The 22,824-nt window shown below is 41.5% G+C and overlaps 1 protein-coding gene across 2 annotated transcripts in view; it reads right to left on the reverse strand.

The window, feature by feature from the left end:
- Atp8b4 (ATPase phospholipid transporting 8B4 (putative)) overlaps nt 1-22,824 on the reverse strand; it is a 177,924-nt gene that overhangs the window by 96,722 nt on the left and 58,378 nt on the right. For both annotated transcript variants that reach the window (XM_021193344.2, XM_021193343.1), the window contains exons 7-8: nt 7,918-7,990; nt 667-737 (exon numbers count right to left, since the gene is read on the reverse strand). In XM_021193344.2, the coding sequence (XP_021049003.1) occupies nt 667-737; nt 7,918-7,990 (144 nt within the window). The remainder of the gene's footprint in view (nt 1-666; nt 738-7,917; nt 7,991-22,824) is intronic.

Raw genomic sequence — 22,824 nt, forward strand, 5'->3', positions numbered from 1 at the left:
GCCTATACAGTGTGATCTGTGCACATACAGATAGATGGTTCCTATACAGTGTGAGCTGTGCACATACAGATAGACAGTGCCTATACAGTGTGAGCAGTCAATGGTGCCAACCAGGTAATGAAAGCCTCTGAAACAGAACAGCTAAGAGGTTGGTGGCTGGACTCTCAAAGCCAGTGTCAAAGTGGCATCATTGTCTTCTCTCTCTCTCTCTCTCTCTCTCTCTCTCTCTCTCTCTCTCTCTCTCTCTCTCTCTCGTGTGTGGTGTGTGTGTGTGTGTGTGTGTGTGTGTTTATTTATTGCCTTTTGAAACTGTCTTCATCTTTCTTCTCGGTAGCCTTTACTCCCACCTTCTCATTTTCCTTAGAAAATGAAATTTAAACAAACAAAATCCCCAAAAAGGAATGTCACTGAAGTGTACTGGTGTAAAATTATTCATGTTCACATACTGAGCTGAGCATTTCTGAAAGAAAATATGCTGAAGAGACAAGTCAGGGTTTTCCAAATAAATTCAGGAGGAAAATTCAAAATCACTGCCAAGTAAACAACAAAGGACTTTACAATTTAAACTTCTATGTTTTACAAGGAAATACAGAAGATGCAAGTCTGATCTCTCAGGATGTTTAGGTTACACCGCAGCCTAAGCAGCCGCTCTAATTTAGTACTTACCCGTCAAGCTCAGCTGTTTCAACATAACAGAGACCATGTGGCTCGCTGCTCGACAGGAGCAGCAGGTCAGCCTGGTTGAGAAACCAATACAGAGGGACAGGTAAGAATCAGGGTTGTTGAAACGTCTCTCCCCTGCATCACCCCTCCTCCGTAGCCCCGGCAACACTGAGGAGGGAGACACCACCTCCCACTCTGTGTGGCCATGCCTTCTGGACCAGGTCTCCTGGCAACGTGCAAACCACGAGTGATCTGTGTTGCTGGTTTCAAAAGTCATATATGAATTCTATTTTTCTGGATTTAATAATTTCTTATGAAAAACAGAGATCTTTTTCCAATAAATGAGAGAATTAACCCTCCTTGCGTGCTGGTGTCTGAGCCGCTCAAAGCAGGGAAGGCGTCAAGAGGGTGAGAACGTACAGATAAAACAGAAGGAAAACCAGAGAAAAGACGAAATTAAAGTAAACAAGAGAAACATGGACGAAAGGCGAAGAGATGAGGAAGCGATGGAAGAGTAAAACATGAGAGACGAGATAAGGTGGGGCCCACGCAGCTATGGGAAAGAGTAAAACACGGGAGACGAGAGAAAGTGGGGCCCACACAAAGAGCACAGAGGGTGCTATGAAAATGGCGCTTTAGAAAAGACTTCAACCCAGTTTTGGTTGTGAGCCTAGATTTTAATGACTATCTCCTAGACAGGAAGCCACCAAAAAGAACTCTTGCAAGTGTGATGGTGACATTGAAGCATAACTCTCCACAGCTGCCGGCTGGCGTGAGTGCGGCAGGGAAGCACTCAGTCCTATTTCAGGGGCAGGTCACAGTTTGACCATGCTCCAATGAGTTCACAGATCACACAAATTGGCTTTGAGGGAGTTCTATTCATTTTTATTTTTACTTTTTTTATTTTACCTCCCTGGAGGGAGGTCATAAGGGTGGAGAGCAGATATGGAAGGACTGAGAAATGAGTTTGATCAGTGTGCATGATGTGAAATTTCCAGAAAATCAATAGAATCAATATTGGAAAAAAAACAAAACCAAATAATAACAATAATAATAATAATAATAATAATAATAATAATAATAATAAATAAAAGAGCAGTGGTGACCAGTGTTATAAAACCAAGTTTTGAAGGTAATATGTCCCAGTTAGACTCCAAAAATACTAAAATAAGATCCAAAATTCTGCTACATTTTACTGAAAAAAGCATCTAAAAATGTCAAAAGGAGGAGGAAGAAAGGACATCACAGTTCACTTTTAGAATTCTGGCTGGTTTAGAAACTTTTGTTTTTTTCTCAAATTAAAATTCTTATTTAAAAATAAATGTAATTCTGAAGGATTCATCTAAAAAGAACTGACCTAAGTTTCAGCAACTTATGAAACTTTAGCCTAACACATCTCTACCTGTATCTGAATGGTTAACAGTCCACGTCTCTAAAATCTTTTATTTATAAAGACATTACAATTGCTTTATCTTCAAGTCTTGGATTTTAAGTTCAAAAATCAATCCACTCAGGTAATTGTCTGGGTTGTTTAAATGATCAAAAACAGGGGTTGGGAGGGGGTGTCCATGAGTGTTGTCTAAATGAAGAATCCATGATAGCTCCCAGAGCAACAAACGCACCTGCATCCTGGTGACTCTCTCAGGTCTGAAGGAATCACCACAGAAGCCAGTCAAGGCAGAAACTGCTTTATGAGCCCCTCAGTGTGTTCCATGCAACCCCCCTCAGAGAGCATGTCCCACTGTAGCCCACTCTTACACTAACGCTCACCTAATCCTGACCCAAAAAAGAAAGTATCTGTGCTGTGGGATAGATTCGCCTTGCTCTCCAGTCCTGAGTTCCAGTTTCACCATGTCCTGGCCGACGGCATGTTAGCGGTAAAGGTAAATGCCCTTTGGAGCTATAGCTACCATCTTAAGGATAGAAAGATAACTTTAAACAAAAGCTAAAATTCCTTATTGTAATCATGCATAATTAGAACTCTTTATGGTGCGTGGATATAGATGCCTGTTGGTATCTGGTGTAGCTTTTCTTCAGAACTCTGTGTAAATGATAATGTAATATCACTGTTCAATATTGAATCTGGCTATGTTTAAAGCTCCCTTTGCAGTAAACCAGGGGCAGAGCCACCTCAGCCTCAGCCAAACGACTAAGGTTCCACTGCCACCTAGTGGCTAAGGTCTCTCTTTTTTTTTTTAATTTTTTTTATGATTATTATTTTCTTTTTTTAAATTTTCTTTATTTTCTTTATTTACATTTCAAATGCTATCCCGAAAGTTCCCTATACCCCCCCACCCCTGCTCCCCTACCCACCCACTCCCACTACTTGGCCCAGGCCTTCCCTTGTGCTGGGTCATATAAAGTTTGCAAGACCAAGGGGCCTCTCTTTCCAGTGATGGCTGATTAGGCCATCTTCTGCTACATATGCAGCTAGAGACACAAGCTCAGGGGGTACTGGTTAGTTTATATTGTTGTTGCACCTACAGGGTTGCAGCCCCCTTCAGTTCCTTGCTGCTTGTGGACGTTGTACATCGTGGTGCGCACTAGGCTCCGCACCACGATGTACAACGTCCACAAGCAGATATTCCTCAGTTGAGAATTCTTTATTTAGCTCTGTACCCCATTTTTAATGGGGTTTTTTGAATTTCTGGAGTCCAGCTTCTTGAGCTCTTTGTATATATTGGATATTAGTCCTCTATCAGATTTAGGATTGGTAAAAAAATCCTTTCCCAATCTCTTGGTGGCCTTTTTGTCTTGTTGACAGTGTCTTTTGCCTTACAGAAGCTTTGCAATTTTATGAGGTCCCATTTGTCAATTCTTGATTTTACAGCACAAGCCATTGTGGGCACAGGGCTAAGGTCTCTTAACCAGCACTCACCCAACTTAGACTGAAACCCTGGAGTACCTTAACTTTCCTGCCTAACCGCCCCGACTCTATCTCCCTGGAAACCTACCTTCCTACCTCTTCCTAAACCCTCTCACATCACCTTTGATATCACTGACCATTCCTCTCCTCACTCACTCCCTCTTCTCTTCCCTACTGCTAACATCTTCCTTGGAGGCTTTTTAAGTTATCATTAAAGAGGGCCTGTGGAAGAACAGGATTGATGGTGTCCATCCAGCAGAGTAAGTTGTGAAACTCATTAGCACACAGTTAGACTTTCTAAGGCGCTCTGCAATAATCCTGAAAAGGAACGGACAGAGAATTATAGCAGGAGCCCTGCTAGTCCTTGGCCAAGCTTTTGTCAGAGGTAGTGGGCTAGTACTGTGAGCAAAATACAGAGAGGCCATAGCAGAGACATAGAGCAGGGAGAGAAAGTGTGATTGTCCAGATGCCTAGCTGGACCAGGCCAAAGCCACCTCCCATTAGCCCCTAGCCTTTCCTTTTATCAGTTATTGATGGAAGGATTCAGCGATGGCTCCCACAGAGGAAGCAGTCTGCAGCATGCTCCAACACAGACACCATTCCCCCAGCTTTCCTGCGCAAGAGAAAACCCCAAGCAGATACCCAGTGGAAGCTTAAAGGCCATCTTCCCATCTGAAGAAACTTGAGAATAATCTACTGGATATCTTTGAGTCCTCAGAGCCAAATACATTGTCTCCAGGGTTCATTGGTTGTAAATGTTTGTTAAGTTAAAGAAGAAAAGAAAGCACTGAGGAATAGTATCAATCCACAGCCATGAGATTCTTTAAGAACTTATAAAAACACTCTCATAACTTAATCAATTCATTGCCTATGCAAATCTGTGAGGGGATCATACTGTTCTCCATCTCTGGACAAGGAGCCTGTGTAAGTCATGCCTGGACCAGCAGGGAAGGGGGAAAGGGAAAGGGACTCCCCTGTATCCAGCAGTGGCCATCAGAGGGCATGGTGAGTGTCAACAACCTGCTTGAAGAACCTAAGACTAGAGTGTTGCATATCCTTGAAAATGCTCCAGGATTAAGTTATGGGACTAAACACAGGGTGCAGCCCTGATCAAGACAAGCTCTCTACTGTGGTGGCCGCTGGGTGCTAGGATGACGTCTGTGAGAAACAGAGATGTTTCTCAGACATACTTAGCTGTTTTGTCTGTTGCTGTTCAGAACTTCCTGGTGCGTGAGTGCTGGGATACCAGAGCCATAGCAGAGGGAAAGATGCTTTTGTGGGGCAATTGTGAGCATCACTTTGGGAGTTCCCAGGACTTTCTAGACTGTGGAGCTCTTCGTCTTTGCTGTCATGCACATTATCCTTACTCTCAGTACAACACGCCAGTTCTCAAAGCTCAAAGCTCGCAATGAAATTATAAGTGAAAGTGCGTGTGATTACAGATAACATAATAACTCAAACTTTAAAATTTCAGACCAAGCAAGTGTATGTTGAAACTCAATCACTAAGTACTGGTTATATCATTTTGTTTTGCTTTGCTTTTGTGATCAAAATTTTCAATTAAAGAAAATGATTGAAAATAAAACAAGAGTCTAAGAACAGTGCCTAGGAATTCTTGCTTTGCAAACATGAGGACCTGAATTCAGATCTCTAGCAGCCATGAATCCAGGTCTGACCAAGTACCCTGTAGTCCCAGTGCTGCAGACCACAGAGACGTGCACACCAGCAGCTTCTCTGAAAGACGGCAGGCTGGGGTCCAGTGAAAGACCACGTCTCAAGGGAATAAAGAGAAGAATAGAAGAGGGCACTTGGTGTCTCCTCTGTGTCTCCAGAGCATCCACCAGCACAGCCAAGCAAACCTGCATTCATATGTGCACATACACACACACACACACACACACACACACACAGGAAAAAAACTTGTTTATAAAAGAATGAGAAATGGGTGGCTGGTAACAGAACTCTAATGTGTTTCCAGCAAGCTTGTGAGGTTCTCCTAATGCCTGTTGACCTCACTGTGACATGAATTAGAACATTTGGAGGTCTAGAATTCATCCCCAAATTCTGTGCTCTTGAATTAACAGAAGCAGGGGAAGGAGTTAGAGGGGGAAGATGGAAGAGAGGGAGGAACGGTGAGACAAGGAGGTGTGTTAGTTCTTGTCCAGAACTTACTGATAAACAGGTATAAATGGGTTGAAAGTTCTAACTTTGAACAGATAGAGATGCACTAAAACAGAGCACACAACGAATTGTTTGATTTCCAATTGCCAGGCCTGGAGCTCCCAATTCAGGAAGCCCCAACTAAAAGCAACTGTTCTGAGAAAAACAGACTATAGTGCTTGAGGAGTTAAGGTCGGAGTGAGAGTTCCTGATTCAACTCTTGGCTCTCCATTAGCAAGCTATTTGAGGAGAGCTTGCCTTTGTCTTACCGTCTACCAGGTGGAAATAACGAAAGAGTCCATAGACTGTCCGCACTGGGTCAAGATGAGCAGTAAGCTAGTTAATTCATATAAAGTGAATTGTAATATTGGTATGTGGCATAGTCTTAGCCTGTGATCATTATCTTCATAAGTGGGCTTCCTAAAAATAATAAGTCCTAAAGGGGTCTTTTCTAGAGATCTGTGACTGTCACTATACGGACATATGCCCCACGGGCAGGTCCTGCCTCCAGGCATCAGGGAGCCACACCAGTCCTCTCTGGCATTCACAACCGTCCATGTGTAAAAAGCTTTGCTTGCCTCGGAAACTATTCATAGTGTGGAATAGCTACACATAGAAACCCTTGTGCTGCCTCTGAGGGTTTGTAGGTCCTTTTCCTCTCTTGAACCAAAAAGCAGGAGAATAATGGGCAAGGTTTAACAGTGTTATCTCTTCACTGATGACACAGTTGGTGCCTGAGCTTTGGGACTGTGGACCAAAGAGTCTTGCTTATACTTTGCCAGAGGGGGGAAGAGAGTGAAGGGCTATAAGGTATTCAGAATGTGGGTTTGGTGCCATCCCTCCATCAGAAAGATGAGAGGATTGCAAGCCTTGGCACCCTGACATCTGTTGTGACCAATGTGGGAACCACATATCAGGCATGTGAATTTAGAACAATGAAAATCCAAAACGCATTCTTATACTTGCCTCCTGGGACTTATTTCACAGAAGGCACGGCCAACAGTAAACAGACATTTGATTCCCGGCCAGGTCCTTTAACCGTCTACCTCATCCTCACCTACAGAGGGCGTTCTTTTGACAGGTGCTTCCTCCTACTGTCATGTTCCCAAACTTTAATGAGTAGAAAATGAGCCAGCCACGTCATTTAAGTCACATGAAATAAAAGTAAATTGATTATAAATGAGAACCTGGCAAACCATTCCGAGTCTCCAAGGGGCCCAAACCACAGGGCACTTTGAGACCTGCTTTGGCTGTCCTGACAACATCTTGCTCAGTTTTGTTTGGGTTCCCGGCTATTTTCCAAAATCTCAGGGTTGCCAGAGAATTAGCCACTTGAAGTGTGAACTCATCTGCTAATGGTTTGTCTACCCGGAAGCTCCTTCAAGCATGCTCTTCGTGCATGCTCCTCTGCACTCGGAGCGCACAGATGGTGCGACAGTAGAAGGGTGATTCTGAGGTTGAGTGTCGAGCACTCCTGACTGGGTTGTTGTTCTTTTAAAGAGATTTTAGGGCCATATTTTTCCATCATAAAATATCTCAAATTTAATAAAGAATATAACTTGATTCAAACAATTGTATACAACACAAAAATTTTCATAAATGACCTAATACATATAAATCACTATAATAATTTGAATTTTTAGTTTCTGATCTGTACCATTTGTATCATCTTAAATTTAACTTGAACTTTGGTTCCCTGTTTACATTTTAATGGCTGGATTGATTTTTAAGAAATCACAACATTAGTTGTCTACAAATATAAATTACAATGCATTTGATGTTCAAAAACTCACTGATTCACATTTTATCAATTTAGAATCATAACATACATTTACCTTTAGTGTGCTTTCTTCAAATGTGGTGCAGTTTAAAAACACTAATTGCAACATTAAGAAATAACATTCTAAATGTATGAAAACCATTTTTAGGGTACTTAATATTTTTTAAAACTCTTATTTATAAAAATAATTTACATATTGGCTTAGATTGTTCTGTGTTTCTGTGAGTTTTTTTCAGAGAGCAGAAAGAAAGAACCCCTCTGCACTATCCAAGTCACTGTGTCACCAAAAGTCACTCTTTTAAAGTATCTATAAGTAAGAATTTCTACTACTGTATCATGGTGATCCCTCCTTGGTGACTCTAGAATCTTGTGGATTTACTAAATTTGCCAGCGCTTCAATGTGTGTTATTCTAATCTGAGATCAAGTCATACAATAGTGAATACTCACAGCGACAAATTGATTGTTTTCTAATTTAATGATGTCTCCAACTTTAACATTCATCCATTTTTCATTCTGCAGTCTGAGAAGAGAACAGAAATATTTTGTTCACTAATGGAGTAGAATAAAAAATAGAGCCGGGCGTGGTGGCGCACGCCTTTAATCCCAGCACTCGGGAGGCAGAGGCAGGTGGATTTCTGAGTTCGAGGCCAGCCTGGTCTATAGAGTGAGTTCCAGGACAGCCCGGGCTACACAGAGAAACCCTGAATAGAAAAACAAAAAACAAACAAAAAAGAGTCAAGAGAAACATCCATAAGCACATGACAGACTAGAAGAATCAGGTGAGACTTTGAGAAGACGGGAAATTAAAGGATGAATTCACGACCAATGAACAGTGTGGGTGTCAGAGACATTAAATGATTTGTCTGTAGAATTTTCAGTGAGCAGTGACACAGGTAGACGAAGGTCAAGATGCCAAACTCTTGGCTGAGGGTCCGTGAAATGCCATGATCCCAACTCGATGCCACTTTTATACATCCGCTGTGGTCTCTCAAAAAACCCAGCTAGCTACGTCCTCCTCAGTCTCTCAGCTAGTAAGTACCGGAACAGCACGACCCTGTCTCAGAAGTCATGTGACTGGGGTGGCATCTAACAGGCTAAGCCAGCAGCTCAGAACAGAGATCAACAAGCTGCAAGCTTTCTTTGAAGGTTGTCTTTGCAATGGCGTCCCATGCCCACTCTCCACCAAGTTCAGAAAGGGTTGCGATGAAAGGCGATTGCGCCGTTCATTGGGTCTAGCCGCGGGGTTACAAGTGAGTCAGGGTTGCCCAAACAGGCCTTGCAGAAACAGACGACCTGCAGCTGGGTACTGTGGCAACGGACGGACCCTGCCTTCATAAACTCCATGAAATGTAAACCAGCTTTGCTTTCAACACTGATAGTTCTCATCCTGCTTCTTAGAAATCCCTCCTTTGAAGCAAAGGATGCTAAAACAAGATAGGTGTCACTAGCAAGTCAAGGCAGCCAGGTGAATTCTGCTGTGTGGCTTTTCAAAACTAGCCCCATCTACTAGCTTTATAGGCTTGAAAATAGATTTAAATATTTATACATCTGTGAAATGTGCCTCACACTATCAACCCTGCTGGGTCATTTGGCTAAAAGGCTCAAGGAACTGTCTTTAATGCAGATCCAAGTACATGTTGTTCTGGAAGTTTCTCAGCTGCAGCATTTTTATCTCTAGCCAAAATTTGATCTTTTTTTTTTTTTCAGTACTGTGCTTTTCAGTGTTCTGTCTAGCTCAGTGTGCTGAGAAAACAGGAAGGCTTGTGACCCTCACTTGTCTTCCCTTTAAGGTACTGGATATTGCTATTTCTCCTGGGAACACCTCCCTTGCACATCAGTGGCATCTCTAGGGGGCTGTCTGCTGGAGATATGATGGAGTGGGGAAGGACTCCTTCTGTAGCTTATGATTATTACATTGCTATTGAAATGTTCTGGGGTCTCTATCAAAAGTCTGTTTTGGGAAGCTAAGACGACCTTAAGTTTTGTTTTGAAATTCTACACCTCCTACTTCTATGCTTTACCCTTTGGAAGAATCCACAGGAAACTGTGAGTGCTACCTCCCCCTGGGGACACAGCCTCAGTCAACGCCCTCTGAAACAACCTACACCATGAACTAGCAGGCACTTCTGCCAGACAAGTGGCAGACCCCTAACAAGAAGAGAACATACCCCTTACAATGTAAGATTGGGATGGATTCCGAGTCTTATGAAGAAACACAAAGTAGACTTCTTTAGATGGAGAAAAAAGTAACTCCATGCTTGCTATTAGAGTTTTGCAGAAAAGGTGCCTGTGGTCATTGGAAAACCATGGGCTTTGTGAGAGGTCTTCATTCATCCTTTATTTAAGCTGCTACGCAAGAATCAATGTGTATAGTGCCATGGGAAGTGTAGGGCTTTGCACATTGGTTTTTTTTTTCTTTTTGTATTCTATCTTACAAAATACATACAATATTACTCAGATAGAAACTTCGACATGTATCCAATATACACTAAGGGTCATTGCTACCAAAGTAGCCAAATTCACCAAATAAGCAAAAATCAATGGACACTCACAAACGGTTAAAATTACTGTGTTTTGAACCCAGCTCTTTTCTTTGCCCTTTCTGCTGCCCCCACTCCCAAGAGCAATGGAATGTCCCCTGCCACTCAGGGAAGAAATTTGCTTAAAAGATCATGCTCAAAGTATTGATGGATTTGTGAGATTTCAGCTCGTGTGGCAGCTGAAGCAGTGGGCACAGTGGGTGCTCCTGGCTGTGGCTGTGCGCATGTGTTGCGAGGTACCCAGGCTCCTGTCTCAAGGGATTCTGTATCCAGGCTCTGCTGAGGAGACACTGGACGGCCTAGGCACTGTGAAAACAGCACAACCCCAAGGAGTTGACATTTTTCAACCTAGTTGTTCCCTCCCAAATGCATAGGAGTTGTAACCTATTAGTTTTCTGAAATAAGTTGACTTAATTGCTCTGGGATTCTCAGAATTCAAGATTTGGCTCCATTTTCCCAATCACCATACACTTAGATACGATCTAGCTAGGTCTTCCTTGAACCAGATGTTTCTAAAACAGATGGGATAATAACATCTCCTTTACCTTAGTAAATAATCCAAATTTTTTTTTTTATAAAAAGTCACAACATTTAGATCCAGAAGATCCCATGAAACAGATGGCATTTAAGAACCATAAGATGACAAGTAGACAAGTTTTAGGGAACATGGGGAGTAGAGTTTAAGTAAAGAGGGTGACAGCAACTTCTCCCAAAAACTGTTATGACTTGGTCTGTACCTACTTTCTCCAGCAAAGACACAATATGCTGAGGGCTGGAGACTTAGCTGAAAACTCCCTGGGTTTTCAAGTCTCAGGTTGAAATAGCACCCAGCAGTACTGCACTGCACTCTTGGTTCCAGAGTTCCCATAAGCAAGACCCCCGACCCATGACTCAAGCTAAAGGGCAGAAGTTTCCATGGTAAAAGGGACCTTCAGTGATGATGTCATCCTTTCCAAAAGAATGCTTCCAGTTTCCCATTTCCCATTAATGATACTAATTCCAGGGCAGAGCAGGGGGGATTTCCCGAGGAGAAAAAGAATACTAGAGAAGGAGGATCTAATTGTTCTCCCCTAATTAGCCAATCGGCCCTCTCACACTAAGCTTGGTTCTGTTAGTATCCAGCACATGCCAGCACTAGGAAATACAGAAGTATTTCCTGATCAGAGGTACTTCTATTCAACACTGTATCATCAGAACTTAAGCAACTGACTATCTCAGATGCTATTCAATACATCTTCTTGAATGACTGCTAACTAAATTAAGGAATATTAAAAACCAGTATTTCTTTTAAAAACACTTATTAAATATTACCATTTCCCTAAATATACAACATGAATTCTAGCAATCCACATTTTTTTAGTGCCTACTTACTGTACCCCTGAGCATAGATTCCTTCACATGAGGAGTTATAGATAAAATACAAATGACACTCCATTAGATTTGAGCTTCAGATACAACAAATTATTTTATGTATAAGCACATCCTTTGTGATACTTGGGATGCTGGATAACGTTATGGCTTATAGTCTGTATTTGAATGTAAATAGTTTTACATCTAGATTTGTCTCATGTAGTAAGACTATTAATATTTATCTTATCTCCCTTAATCCTCATGACCATGCATGAGCTGGATCTTGCTTCTACTCAGATAATACAGGACCCTGGCATTCAGAGAAGTTAGAATATTTACTCTATTTGAAATGTCTATATAAAATTCATGCCCACACACTTTGATATAGCCATCCCTCTTTAAGGAGCTGATTATAAAGAGCTTAAACATGAGTATACAAGGGGTTCACCGCAGCATTACTTACAGAAACCAGTTAGAAACAAATACTACCATGGAATGCTTACTTAGCACAGATTATATGCATTCAGCAGAATTAACTGTACTACATGCATATTCAGAAGAATAATGTAACCAAAAGAAGATATGACGATGGGTCTGTATGCACTAACATGAAACAGGATCTAATTTCCATCATTAGGCTAAAAGAGGTGTGTCCAGACCCGCGCCTGCATGATTGGATCCAGTTGTTGAGACAAGGGTGTTCCTACATGAGCTTTTCTTTTTTTAATTTTCTTTTCGTTTTTGAGATTTTTATTATATTATTTCTCGCTTCCTTTTTATTTCCTCCAAACACTTTCATAGACCACCTTCCTTGTTCTCTTTCAAATTCATAATCTCTCTTTTCCATAATTGTTATTACATGCACATATGTTTATGTATGTGATGTATATGTATATGTAGTATATGCATGCATATGTGTAAACATACATGCATACATTTTCCTAAATAAAACCTGCTCAGACTGTGTAGCATTACTCATACGATATGTATGTTATGTTAGCATTACTCACATGTATGCTCAGACTGTGTAGCATTACTCACATGTATGTTATATTAGCATTACTCACATGTATGTTAAATTAGCATTACTCACATGTATGTTATGTTATCATTACTCACATGTATGTTTTCAGGACTGAGCACTTGGCTTTGGATAATCAGTTACTGTTACTTCTCCTACTCACGGTATTCCTTAGTAGCCAACAGTTCTTCCCGTACCAATGAGGCTGTGTGAGCTTTCCCTTGTCAGTGTTAGCATGTCTATCAGTGTCCTCCTTGTTCAGCTCCTGTTTAGGCAGCCATGTTGGTGAGACTTTATGGGTGTCGATTCTGACATTCTTAGGAGACAGTCTCACAGCAGACTACCTAATCTCCTGGCTCTTACAATCTTTCCTCCCCTCTTCTTCAATGTTCCCTGAGCCTTAGGTGTGAGAGTTGTATTGCAGATATTTCCATTGTGTTGGGCTCTCAACTGGGCATTTTGATTGTGGTTTTCTGTCATGGTCTCCATTTGTTGCAAAGAGAAGTTTCCTTGAGGAGGAATGAAGACTACACTTGTCTGTGGGTATATGAACAAGTATTACAGTAGAGCTAAGGCCTGTGATGGTTTAATAAAGTGGTGATCGTAAGTGTCCTCTGGGTAGCTGGCAGGTTTCTAGTGCCAGGCATGATTTTCCTTTTTGTTGAGCAGGAACTAGAGAGTTGTTGGTTCCTGCCAAGGTGTGTATGTCACTTCTGTACCCTTAAGGTTATCTGCCATGCTGGTCATTGCTTACACACATATTTTAACATACTTCCAGTTTGATTCTACTGCTATGATAAGCACCATGACCAAACACTTTGGGTGTAAAGGATTTGTTTTATCTTACACTTCCAGGTAACAGTACTTCACTAAAGGTATGAACTAAAACAAAACCACTGTAAGAATGCTGGTACTGGCTTGACCCCCCAAGGCTTGTTCAGCCTGCTTTCTTATATAACCCAGGACCACCTGTCTAGAGATGGCACTGCCCACAGTAGGATGGGCCCTCCCACATCAATCATTAATCAATAAAATGTTCCTGCAGACTCACCCACAGACCAGTCTGATGAAAACAATTCTTCAGCTATGATTCCCTCCTTCCAGAGGATGCTAGTTTATATTAATTTAATAAAAAACTAGCCATCACTCAAGCCTTGAAAACCTCCATGAAGGCATTCCAGAGATGCTTGAGCAGTTGCCACTGGTGAATGGAAACTCAGGGAACCAGAGAGAAGGCAATGTTTTATATCCACCCTGTACTCAAACAGCTTGGTTTCTCAATATTGCATAAGTTGAGATTTATGGGTCAATTTGTTGCAAAACAAATAATGAATCCTTCTTTTGATTTACTTTATGTGTAGAGGTGTTCAGGCTGCATGTATATCTGTGTACTACATTTATACAATAGCTAAGGAGGCCAAAGAAGGGCACAGGATCCTGGGAATTGGAGTTACAGGTGGTTGTGAGCCATCACATAGGTTCTGGAAATTAAACCCAGGTCCTCAAGAAGAGCAGCCACTGCTCTTAACCCCTGGCCCACCTCTCTAGCCCTATGATAGCTTTCTTTGGATTACATGTAAGTGGAAAGGCTTCAACTAGAACCTAACTTTGGCTATAAAAGTCATAGCATTAATAAATCTGCATCCATTGGTCTTACTTTTCCTTCTATGTTAAGCATATCCTACCTGCTTAAAAGGAGAGTGGGCCCTGAGGAGCTAGAACAATTTAAGCAAGGTGATGGTGCACAGTCCCAGTATTCAACACCATCTGGTCTGAGGATAGCATGCAGTCATGGTCTCCTGACATAGATGCTCACTAGATAGCAGAAGGCTCTGGTTCTTTTCAACCCCAGCACTGTCAGAGATGAGCTGGAATAAAATAGATAGCTTGGCCTCAAGCTGCTATAATTATACTGATGTGTGGGGCCTCATAATGCTGAGAATGAACATGACACTCGTATCTTTGCAATCTACTTCTTTTGAAGAAGGCGGGTACATCCCTCCTTTTTTGTCCCTTTTTTCTTAGCAAAACGCCACACCGTGGCAAAAATCACATGAGCGGGTAGCCATGGTCAGCAGCTGAAGGGCTTTCCTACCGCGTTTACCAAGGATGGAGGGAAGGAAAAGCAGAGAAAATACAAGTTGTAGTGCTATGGTGTAGATGGTTTAACAAGTTGCTGAGAAGAGCAACCAGCCACGTAGATGTCCTGCCTGGTTCATGAGTCCTACTGGGTATTGTTCAGAGGCAGAAGCATACAGACAATATGGAGCCTTACCTTTTGGAAGCCAGCTGATGCCTTCACTTATTAGTTCTGCCTGAATAATAAAGCTACCAAATGTTATACAAAAGAAACTTCTCTGAATCAATCTTTCCAGAGCCCCTCTACCTTCCATAAATTCGGTTAATCCATAATGAGGCCATAAGGAATTCAAACTCATTTCAGAGGAATATTATTGTCTTTACTGACATGCATTAACACTGAGGGAAATGCCCTAGACTGACCAGAGAAAGCAGAGACGTTCAGACAGAATCCTTTGACAGCACAGCCACAGACATCAGAGAACAAGAAGTTGATTGACACATCTCTCAGGAAAGAGCTCTGAATGTTGTAATTCCAGGATAAAGGACCAGTATTGCATTTTCTATTGCCTCTGATAATAGTCTTAACTAAATTTTTGAGAGCTATCAGACAAGCAAATTATATATTGTAAATTTAATATATGAAAAGTGTTAAGTAGAAATGTGAAATCCCAGCAGCAATGATACAAAACACCGCTCAGTGGTTTAATATGGTTTGCTCTGCTTTTGAAACTAATGTTTCTGGAAACAACACCCCTAATTTCTTAAAACAAAGCCTAAGAAAAAGGAACCCCAAGAGATTATGAGTCCTGTCACTTATTAGATCAATAGTCAGATTTAGGTCTAAGTTTAGTTTAGTTTCTAAGAAAAAAATTAATTCACTTCAAAATAAACTGTGATGCCTATCCTGTTAATTCCTCAAAAACAGAATATTCGTGAATTTTTGAGTAGTGACCACCAGAACGACATGTGAAGTCATCCTCCGTTAATGAATTCAAGACCACCCTTTTATGGCCAGAATAATCACTGTGAGCTAGACATCATGCTGAGTACCAGGGCTACAAGGGCTATTAGTACAAACTATATTCACCAAATAATCTAGAAAATAGTGGGAAATATAATCTGGTTCCTAAATAGACACAAGTAAATCATCTTTGTCTTCTAATACTTGGATAGCATGAATATTTTTCCAGCCCACAATGAAGAGTACCTGCGCTTTCAAACAATGACTTCACTAGCAAAGTGTTTGCCACGCATTTGTCATCAATAGCCCAGTGAGAAAAATTGATAGAGCTGAGGGACTGTCTAATAAAGGATATATTAACTTTCAGTCCTCAAGATATTCCAAGCTTCCCGCCCCCCATGTACAGTGAGCTCATCGGAAAAGTATATGCCTGGTCTTTATTACCCTGATCCCTCTAGACTTCTCTTCTCAGAACCACGACTTCAATCAGGATTGACTTATGGTCATAAGTAAAATATCTCTTTCCCCGAGGCTTCAACCATTACGTCATTCGCATTTCTCTCAGCGCGGAGATAAATCACATGGCTGGTGAGCTCTAGATAATTCTCCCTCCCATTGGACCATCCGCTTTGTATCCTCGGCACCTCTGTTATGAGAAGAAACAGAGTTCAAGCGCATGTCTCCAATGTATGGACAACAAGTCATGACAGATCATTTAAACAAAAACTAGAAAACTTCACTAAAGGACTCTGTCTGCAGAGGGTAACATCACAGGGGCCATCTTGATACCTGAAAATAGAAAATTCTGTTTAATGTGGATTAGAAGCTGGATTTTTTTTTTATTTCTTAAACTTTGCAAGGATAAAATATTGGCTTCCTACTTTTGACAGAAATGATGTAAAACACTAAAAAGAGTGCATGTTTCAGGATCACAAAACATACACTTGAATTTGCCACTAAACAACCATTAAGGAATAGCTGTGAGTGTGTTTATTATCACGAGGCACTTCATCATAAGGACAGCAAGCTGATTTCTAGCTTAAGTCTTTGACAGGGTCATTTGTGCTCCCTGCCTGTGCGTGCTGGCCACCTGGGTTTCCTCCCATGGGGAATGTGTCCCCCAGCCCAATCATAGACTCTCTAGTGACACTGTGTGGTCAGTCCCCATGTCTGTCTTATTCATCCCAGTTGACTGCCCTTCCTTCTTCACTATAGCTGCTTTAAATCCAGAACAACAGATTACTGTGGCTTTATTTTACTTACTAGTTATACTGCTGTGCTTTCAAAGCAATCACCAAAGACCCACTGTTAAAGGGTTGGTCACAGCCTGTGGTACCACTGAGAAGTGAGGAAATTGATTCATGAGACCTTATAAGGGTAAGTTAGACCACTGAGGGAGAATCTTGAGGGGACAATTAGGATTCAGACCATAACCTTTGCCCTACTTTTGCTTCTCAGTGACGAAGTGATCAGTCTCATCCTGCATGTACCCCTGTCAAGATTGTCTGAGCCTCACTCCAGGTCCCAAAACAATGGAGTCAACTGACCGTGGACTAAAATAGCCCTTTCTGCCTTTTAATTTTCTTTTCTCGTGTATTCTGTCACAACAATAGAAGATAACTAACACACAGGCAGATCCTTAGTGGGTCCTCCTCTTCCTATCGTCTTTGAGTGTTGGACTCCCTCACTGTTACCCTAGGTTCTCAGATGCTTTCAAGTTTATATTTGGCTTTGACCCCTGTAGTGGCTATTCCTGGTTGTCAGCTTGACTATATTTGAAATGAACTACAATCCAGAATTGGAAGGCTCACCAGTGAACCTAATCTGGAAGCTGGGAGATAGAAGTTTCTGATCTGGATCTTGAGACACAGTGGTGATTGAATCCAGAAGATTAAGACAGGGAGATCTCCGAGTCCAAGGTCATCTGGGATTAAAGGTGTGGTGGCACACACCTTTAATCTGGGCTACAGCTTCTGCTGGGGACCATATAAGGACATTGGAAGAAGGGAGTCTGGCTCTCGCTCTTTCTCCTTCTTGCCATGTGGGACTCAGCAACTGCTAGATCCTTGGTCTTCCATTCACAGCTACTACTGAACCATTGTTGGGATTTGGACTGCAGACTGTAAGTCATCAATAAATTCCTTTACTATATAGAGACTATCTGTAAGTTCTATGACTCTAGAGAACCCTGACTAATACAGAAATTGGTACCAGCANAGTGGGGTATTCCTGTGACAACCTGACCATGTTTTGGGGAGGACTGTGGAAGGACTTTGGAACTTTGGGACAGGATATCCATTCGGTGTTAAGAGCTCTTTAGATGTTGTATAGGAGCTTGGAAGATAATGTTGAGAGCAGTGCAGAAGATGGAGGCCTGGCTTGTGAAATTTCAGAGGGAAAATTAAAGATTCTTTTCAAGGCCATTGCTATTTTGGATTGTGACAATTCTGTGGTTCTGGTTAGCTGGGGCTGAAGAATCAGCTGTGATTAACAAGATACCAGAACTACTAAAGCAAACCTTTGGATTACTGGGACTATTGATGCTGGTTAGCTGGAGCTAAGAAATTAGCGGTGATTAAGAAGAGACCAGCATCACTGAGGTGACATCTTCTGGGAAGTATTTTGTGAGAGCACAAAGAGGCTGTGTTCCAGAGATAGCCAAGGTTGTACTTTGTGCTGCAGCAGGACTTGGTAATGTGTAAGAGTCACCCAGGTGGTACTGGTTTTGAAGGCATGAAGGGGTCATGCAGAGCAGCTGAGGCTTGGCACTGTGAGAGGCCATGGAAGGCCATTGGTGAAGGTGCAGCCTCAGTTGCAGTTGATGGCCCAGGACTGAAGGTGTCATGCAGTGTTTTGGAAATACCAGTACCATGAGATGACCACCAAGAACAGCAGCAGTAGTGGAGTACAGGCATCTGGAGCCTTAGGACGAGGTGTGTGCTATAAAGGACAGGGCTGGAGAAGTGACCCAAGCCCTTGGAGGAGCCCAGAAGATTGTGAGTTGGATCCCAGACATTGGATGGTTGGAATTTGATTTTGCTTTTGATTGTGATTGTGCCCTGATGCTTTTCCCTCTTAAAGGAAGTATTTTAGTGGAACCCACAGTTAAGAGACTTTTAATTGTAAAGACTTTGAATTTTAAGAGAGATTGAAATTTTAGGAACTTGCGAAGACCGTGGGACTTTTAAAGTTGTTTAGATCTTGGGGATGAATAAGAAACTAAGGGTTGAGGCTTACTAGTGATGTGTTTGTGTGTCAAGTTGACAAGGGGTCAATTGTACTGGCTAATTTTGTGTCAACTTGACACAGGCTGGAGTTATCACAGAGAAAGGAGCTTTAGTTGGGGAAATGCCTCCATGAGATACAGCTGTAAGGCATTTTCTCAATTAGTGATCAAGGGGATGGTCCCTTGTGGGTGGGACCATCTCTGGGCTAGTAGTCTTGGGTTCTAGAAGAGAGCAGGCTGACCAAGCCAGGGGAGGCAAGCCAGTAAAGAACATCCCTCCATGGCTTCTGCATCAACTCCTGCCTTCTGACCTGCTTGAGTGCCAGTCCTGCATCCTTTGGTGATCAACAGCAGTATGGAAATGTCAGCCAAATAAACCCTTTCCTCCCCAACTTGCTTCTTGGTCATGATGTTTGTGCAGGAATAGAAACCCTGACTAAGACAACCCCTTAGTAACTTTCAACATTCTCCACCTGTACAGAATGAATGGATTTCTCAACAGACCTCTGGTTTCCCAGTCTTGGGGGAAAAAAATGATGAAACAGCCATTAACATCACCACAGCATGTTTCTTCCCCGCATTTCTCGTCTCAGGGTTTCAGCAAAGAGCTATGAACTCCTGATCACACAAACTGGATGCTCATATACATCCAATAAAGTACTGTATTCTTTCATTATTACTTTTAAAACATGTCTAAAGGTACGGGTATTAGATGATATATAGAATTACTGCTAGTTTGGTAAGTATATAGAATCATGGGTAAATATATTTTTTTAATATTTTAAATAAATAAATAGAGTAATTTGAATAAATAAAAATATTTAAATAAAAATAAATATATTTTTACAGGTCTCTAACTACAGTACTGAGGGATCCGATGACCTTTTCTGGACCCCATATACACATAAACACACACATATGTATATACTCATTCAAACACGCACATAGATACATAATTAAATCATTAATAAACACAAAATGTGGGCTGGAGAGATGGCTCAGCAGTTAAGATCACTGACTGCTCTTCCAGAGGTCCTGAGTTCAATTCCCAGCAACCACATGGTGGCTCATAACCATCTGCAACAAGATCCGAGGCCCTCTTCCTGTTGTGTCTGAAGACAGCTACAGTGTACTTACATTAGATAGATGATAGATAGATAGATAGATAGATAGATAGATAGATAGAAGAAGGAAAAGGATTTTTTAAAAAAATCATAAAACATGAGGATAAACACAAAAATATCAAGAAGTTGATGACAGCTATCAGGAGGTAATATATAGGTAAAGATTCATTGTACTGTTCTATTTATGTGTCTGTGTGTTTGAAACCCCAACAAAGAAAAATAGTTGGTGATGATGATGATAGAGATAATTGATAAGTATAGTTAATTGACAGGTAAGTAAAATATACATAAATAGATAATTTATAGATTTATTGGTTGGTTTTTGAAACACAGAAAAGATGACTAATAGATATATAGAAAGATAGATGATAGGTAAATAGAGGATAGGTGATATATCAATAATAGATGATAGATAATTAGATAGACTGATCAATAGACAGACAGACAAACCTACTTAGGCTTAAAGCCTTCACCGACGCAACCAAAGTCTATGACACTGCCATCTCACCTAGACATAAATTGCCTTCCTCTTGTGTCCAGTATCTATGCTACAACCAGAGAAATTTCTGTGTTATCCCTACAATTTTCCTGTGAAAAGCCTCCATGGCCTCTCCTGACATATAACATAAAACTGAAATTGGTATTCTTCACTCTTACCTATAAGAATTGGCTCTTGATTGAGCACAGTGGTTCAGGCCTGTAGTGCCACCACTTGGGATACTGAAGCAGGAGGATAACCACAAGTTTGAGTCCAGCCTATGTTACATAGTGAACTCAAGATCAACCAGGGCTATAGAATAAGACCCTGTCTAAAATATAAAAACAATAGCTGGTTTTTATTTGTCCCTCGGAACTCCATTTTATCCCAGCTCCCCACCTTGATGGAGACCTTACTACCACCCAGATCATTTCCAATCTGCACTAATGATCTGCTTCCAACCCCAACCCAGGGCATTCAACCCAGTAATTAATGTCTTAAGTCCAATTGGTGCTGATCACATGTGCGTGGGTGTGGAGTCACTCACTGGGCATAGGAAACCTGAAAGTACATTAAACCATTAAACTGTCTTTCCCTCTGAAAAGTGGCCTAAGGCCGTGTCTGGCTGCTTGTTTCTATATTCTTAACATGTAGAACCACGCCTAGCATCCTGTGAGTTTGGGAGATACTTGCTAAGAAGAGATCTAAGTGAAGTAGCTATGTATGTAGTCACTCATACCACGTACTTATTTAGCTCTGGAGTAAAGGTGAGAAATAGTTTCATATGACTATTCTTGCTGGCAAGACCCTGTGACATTATAACATAGATAATACAAGGAATAGCAAGAAGTGAGGGGCAGGGTGGATGGTTAAAACACAAACCATACCAGGTTGGAGAATAAAAGCATTGTTTGGTTGGTTGGTTTTTAAAATAAAGAATGCACTTCAGAGAGTCAAGCTGCATCTCCCACAAAATAGATTACAATTCTTCTCAGTCTCCAGTGCCTGTGGGATAATCTATCCTGGAATGCACCCTGATGGCTGAAAAAAGTAAGTGCATTTTACTGAATTCCACAAATACAGAGCACTCACTATTGGCCAAGCTTGACCCCAGCAAGGCAGAAACCCAACGTGGTATCAGTCAGATCTGAAGAGGCTGACAAGAAGGAATGCTGAAGAAGACTGACTTCACCATGTGCATGTGAGCTGTGGCAGCACTGGCCATTGCCACAGCATCACAAAAAGACTCCAGTGACCATTCTACCTGCCTGGCACAGAGCTGGGGAGATGTCTACCTAGGGTGGTACATAAGGGAGTCCCTGTGGATGGACGGTTGGAAAGAAAGAACATGCTGCAGATGTGTAAAGGCCAGTGTTCTGGTGTGGCCAGAGGTGGTCCTAGAAAGACTACACCAGCCAGAGGCTTTCAGTGGCAAAGAGTAGGTGGGAGAGTTTTAAAATAAGAATGTATTTGGTCTGTACTATTTTTGTGGGAAGGAAATAAGGAGGACACTAATGGGAGCAGTGTCCATTCCCAGCATTGCTTCCCACTGGAGGAATTCCTTTAGAAGACAGCATTTAAAATATATTTCCTAGCAGAATAGAAAGAAATACAGGCCAATATTAAATGATGAGTATAAATAGGCAAGTCACACAATCAATCAATCAATCAATAAATAAATAAATAAATAACAAACAGCTAATAAATACATTCGAAAGCACGATCACTAGAAATCAGGTGTGCAAGGCAGGTCTCCACACTCAACACCCAGATTTTTAAGATTTTGATACTCAAAATCACAGGGATGCTGTTGGAAAACAACATTCATCAGTTCAGACATGAAAATGAGTTCACAAAAACTTCCTGGAAATAAATTTAATAATATATTTTAATCTTGTTTCAGCTCTTCCTTAAAGAGACTTCACTTTGCAACAGAGTCCATTAAAGAAACAAATAAACAAACAAAACAGTTTTGGAAGCAAGTGACTGTGTGCCACCTGCCCCAACTGATAACTACCACCTTACTAAGCCAGCATAATCCTCAACTATATCCTAAACATTTGTCCTTATACACACAATCAGTGTAGCTCTCATCCCCCATCAAGGAAACGACTCTTTGTAACTGATAAAAACCAATACGAAAACCACAACCAATCAAAATGCAGAGTTGTAGAGCACAGTCCCAATATATAAATCTCCGATACAACATTCCCACCTAAGGCTCAGGAAATGAGGCTGGAGATGGGCCAGAAAGATTGTAACAACCAGAGAAACAGGAAGCTAGCTGTGAGACTGTGTCTCCTAAAAATGTGGAAGCTACACCTTGAAGCCTCAACAACACACTGCCTACACGGGGACAATGCCAACATGCTAACATGGACATGGGGCTATAGGCAATGAAGGGATGCTAAGAGAAAGAGAAAGTCGGGCTGGTGAGATGGCTCAGTGGGTAAGAGCACCTGACTGCTCTTCCAAAGGTCTGGAGTTCAAATCCCAGCAACCACATGGTGGCTCACAACCATCCGTAACAAGATCTGACTCCCTCTTCTGGAGTGTTTGAGGACAGCTACAG

Source organism: Mus pahari, chromosome 3, assembly GCF_900095145.1.
Source record: "Mus pahari chromosome 3, PAHARI_EIJ_v1.1, whole genome shotgun sequence".
Taxonomy (NCBI): Eukaryota; Metazoa; Chordata; class Mammalia; order Rodentia; family Muridae; genus Mus; species Mus pahari.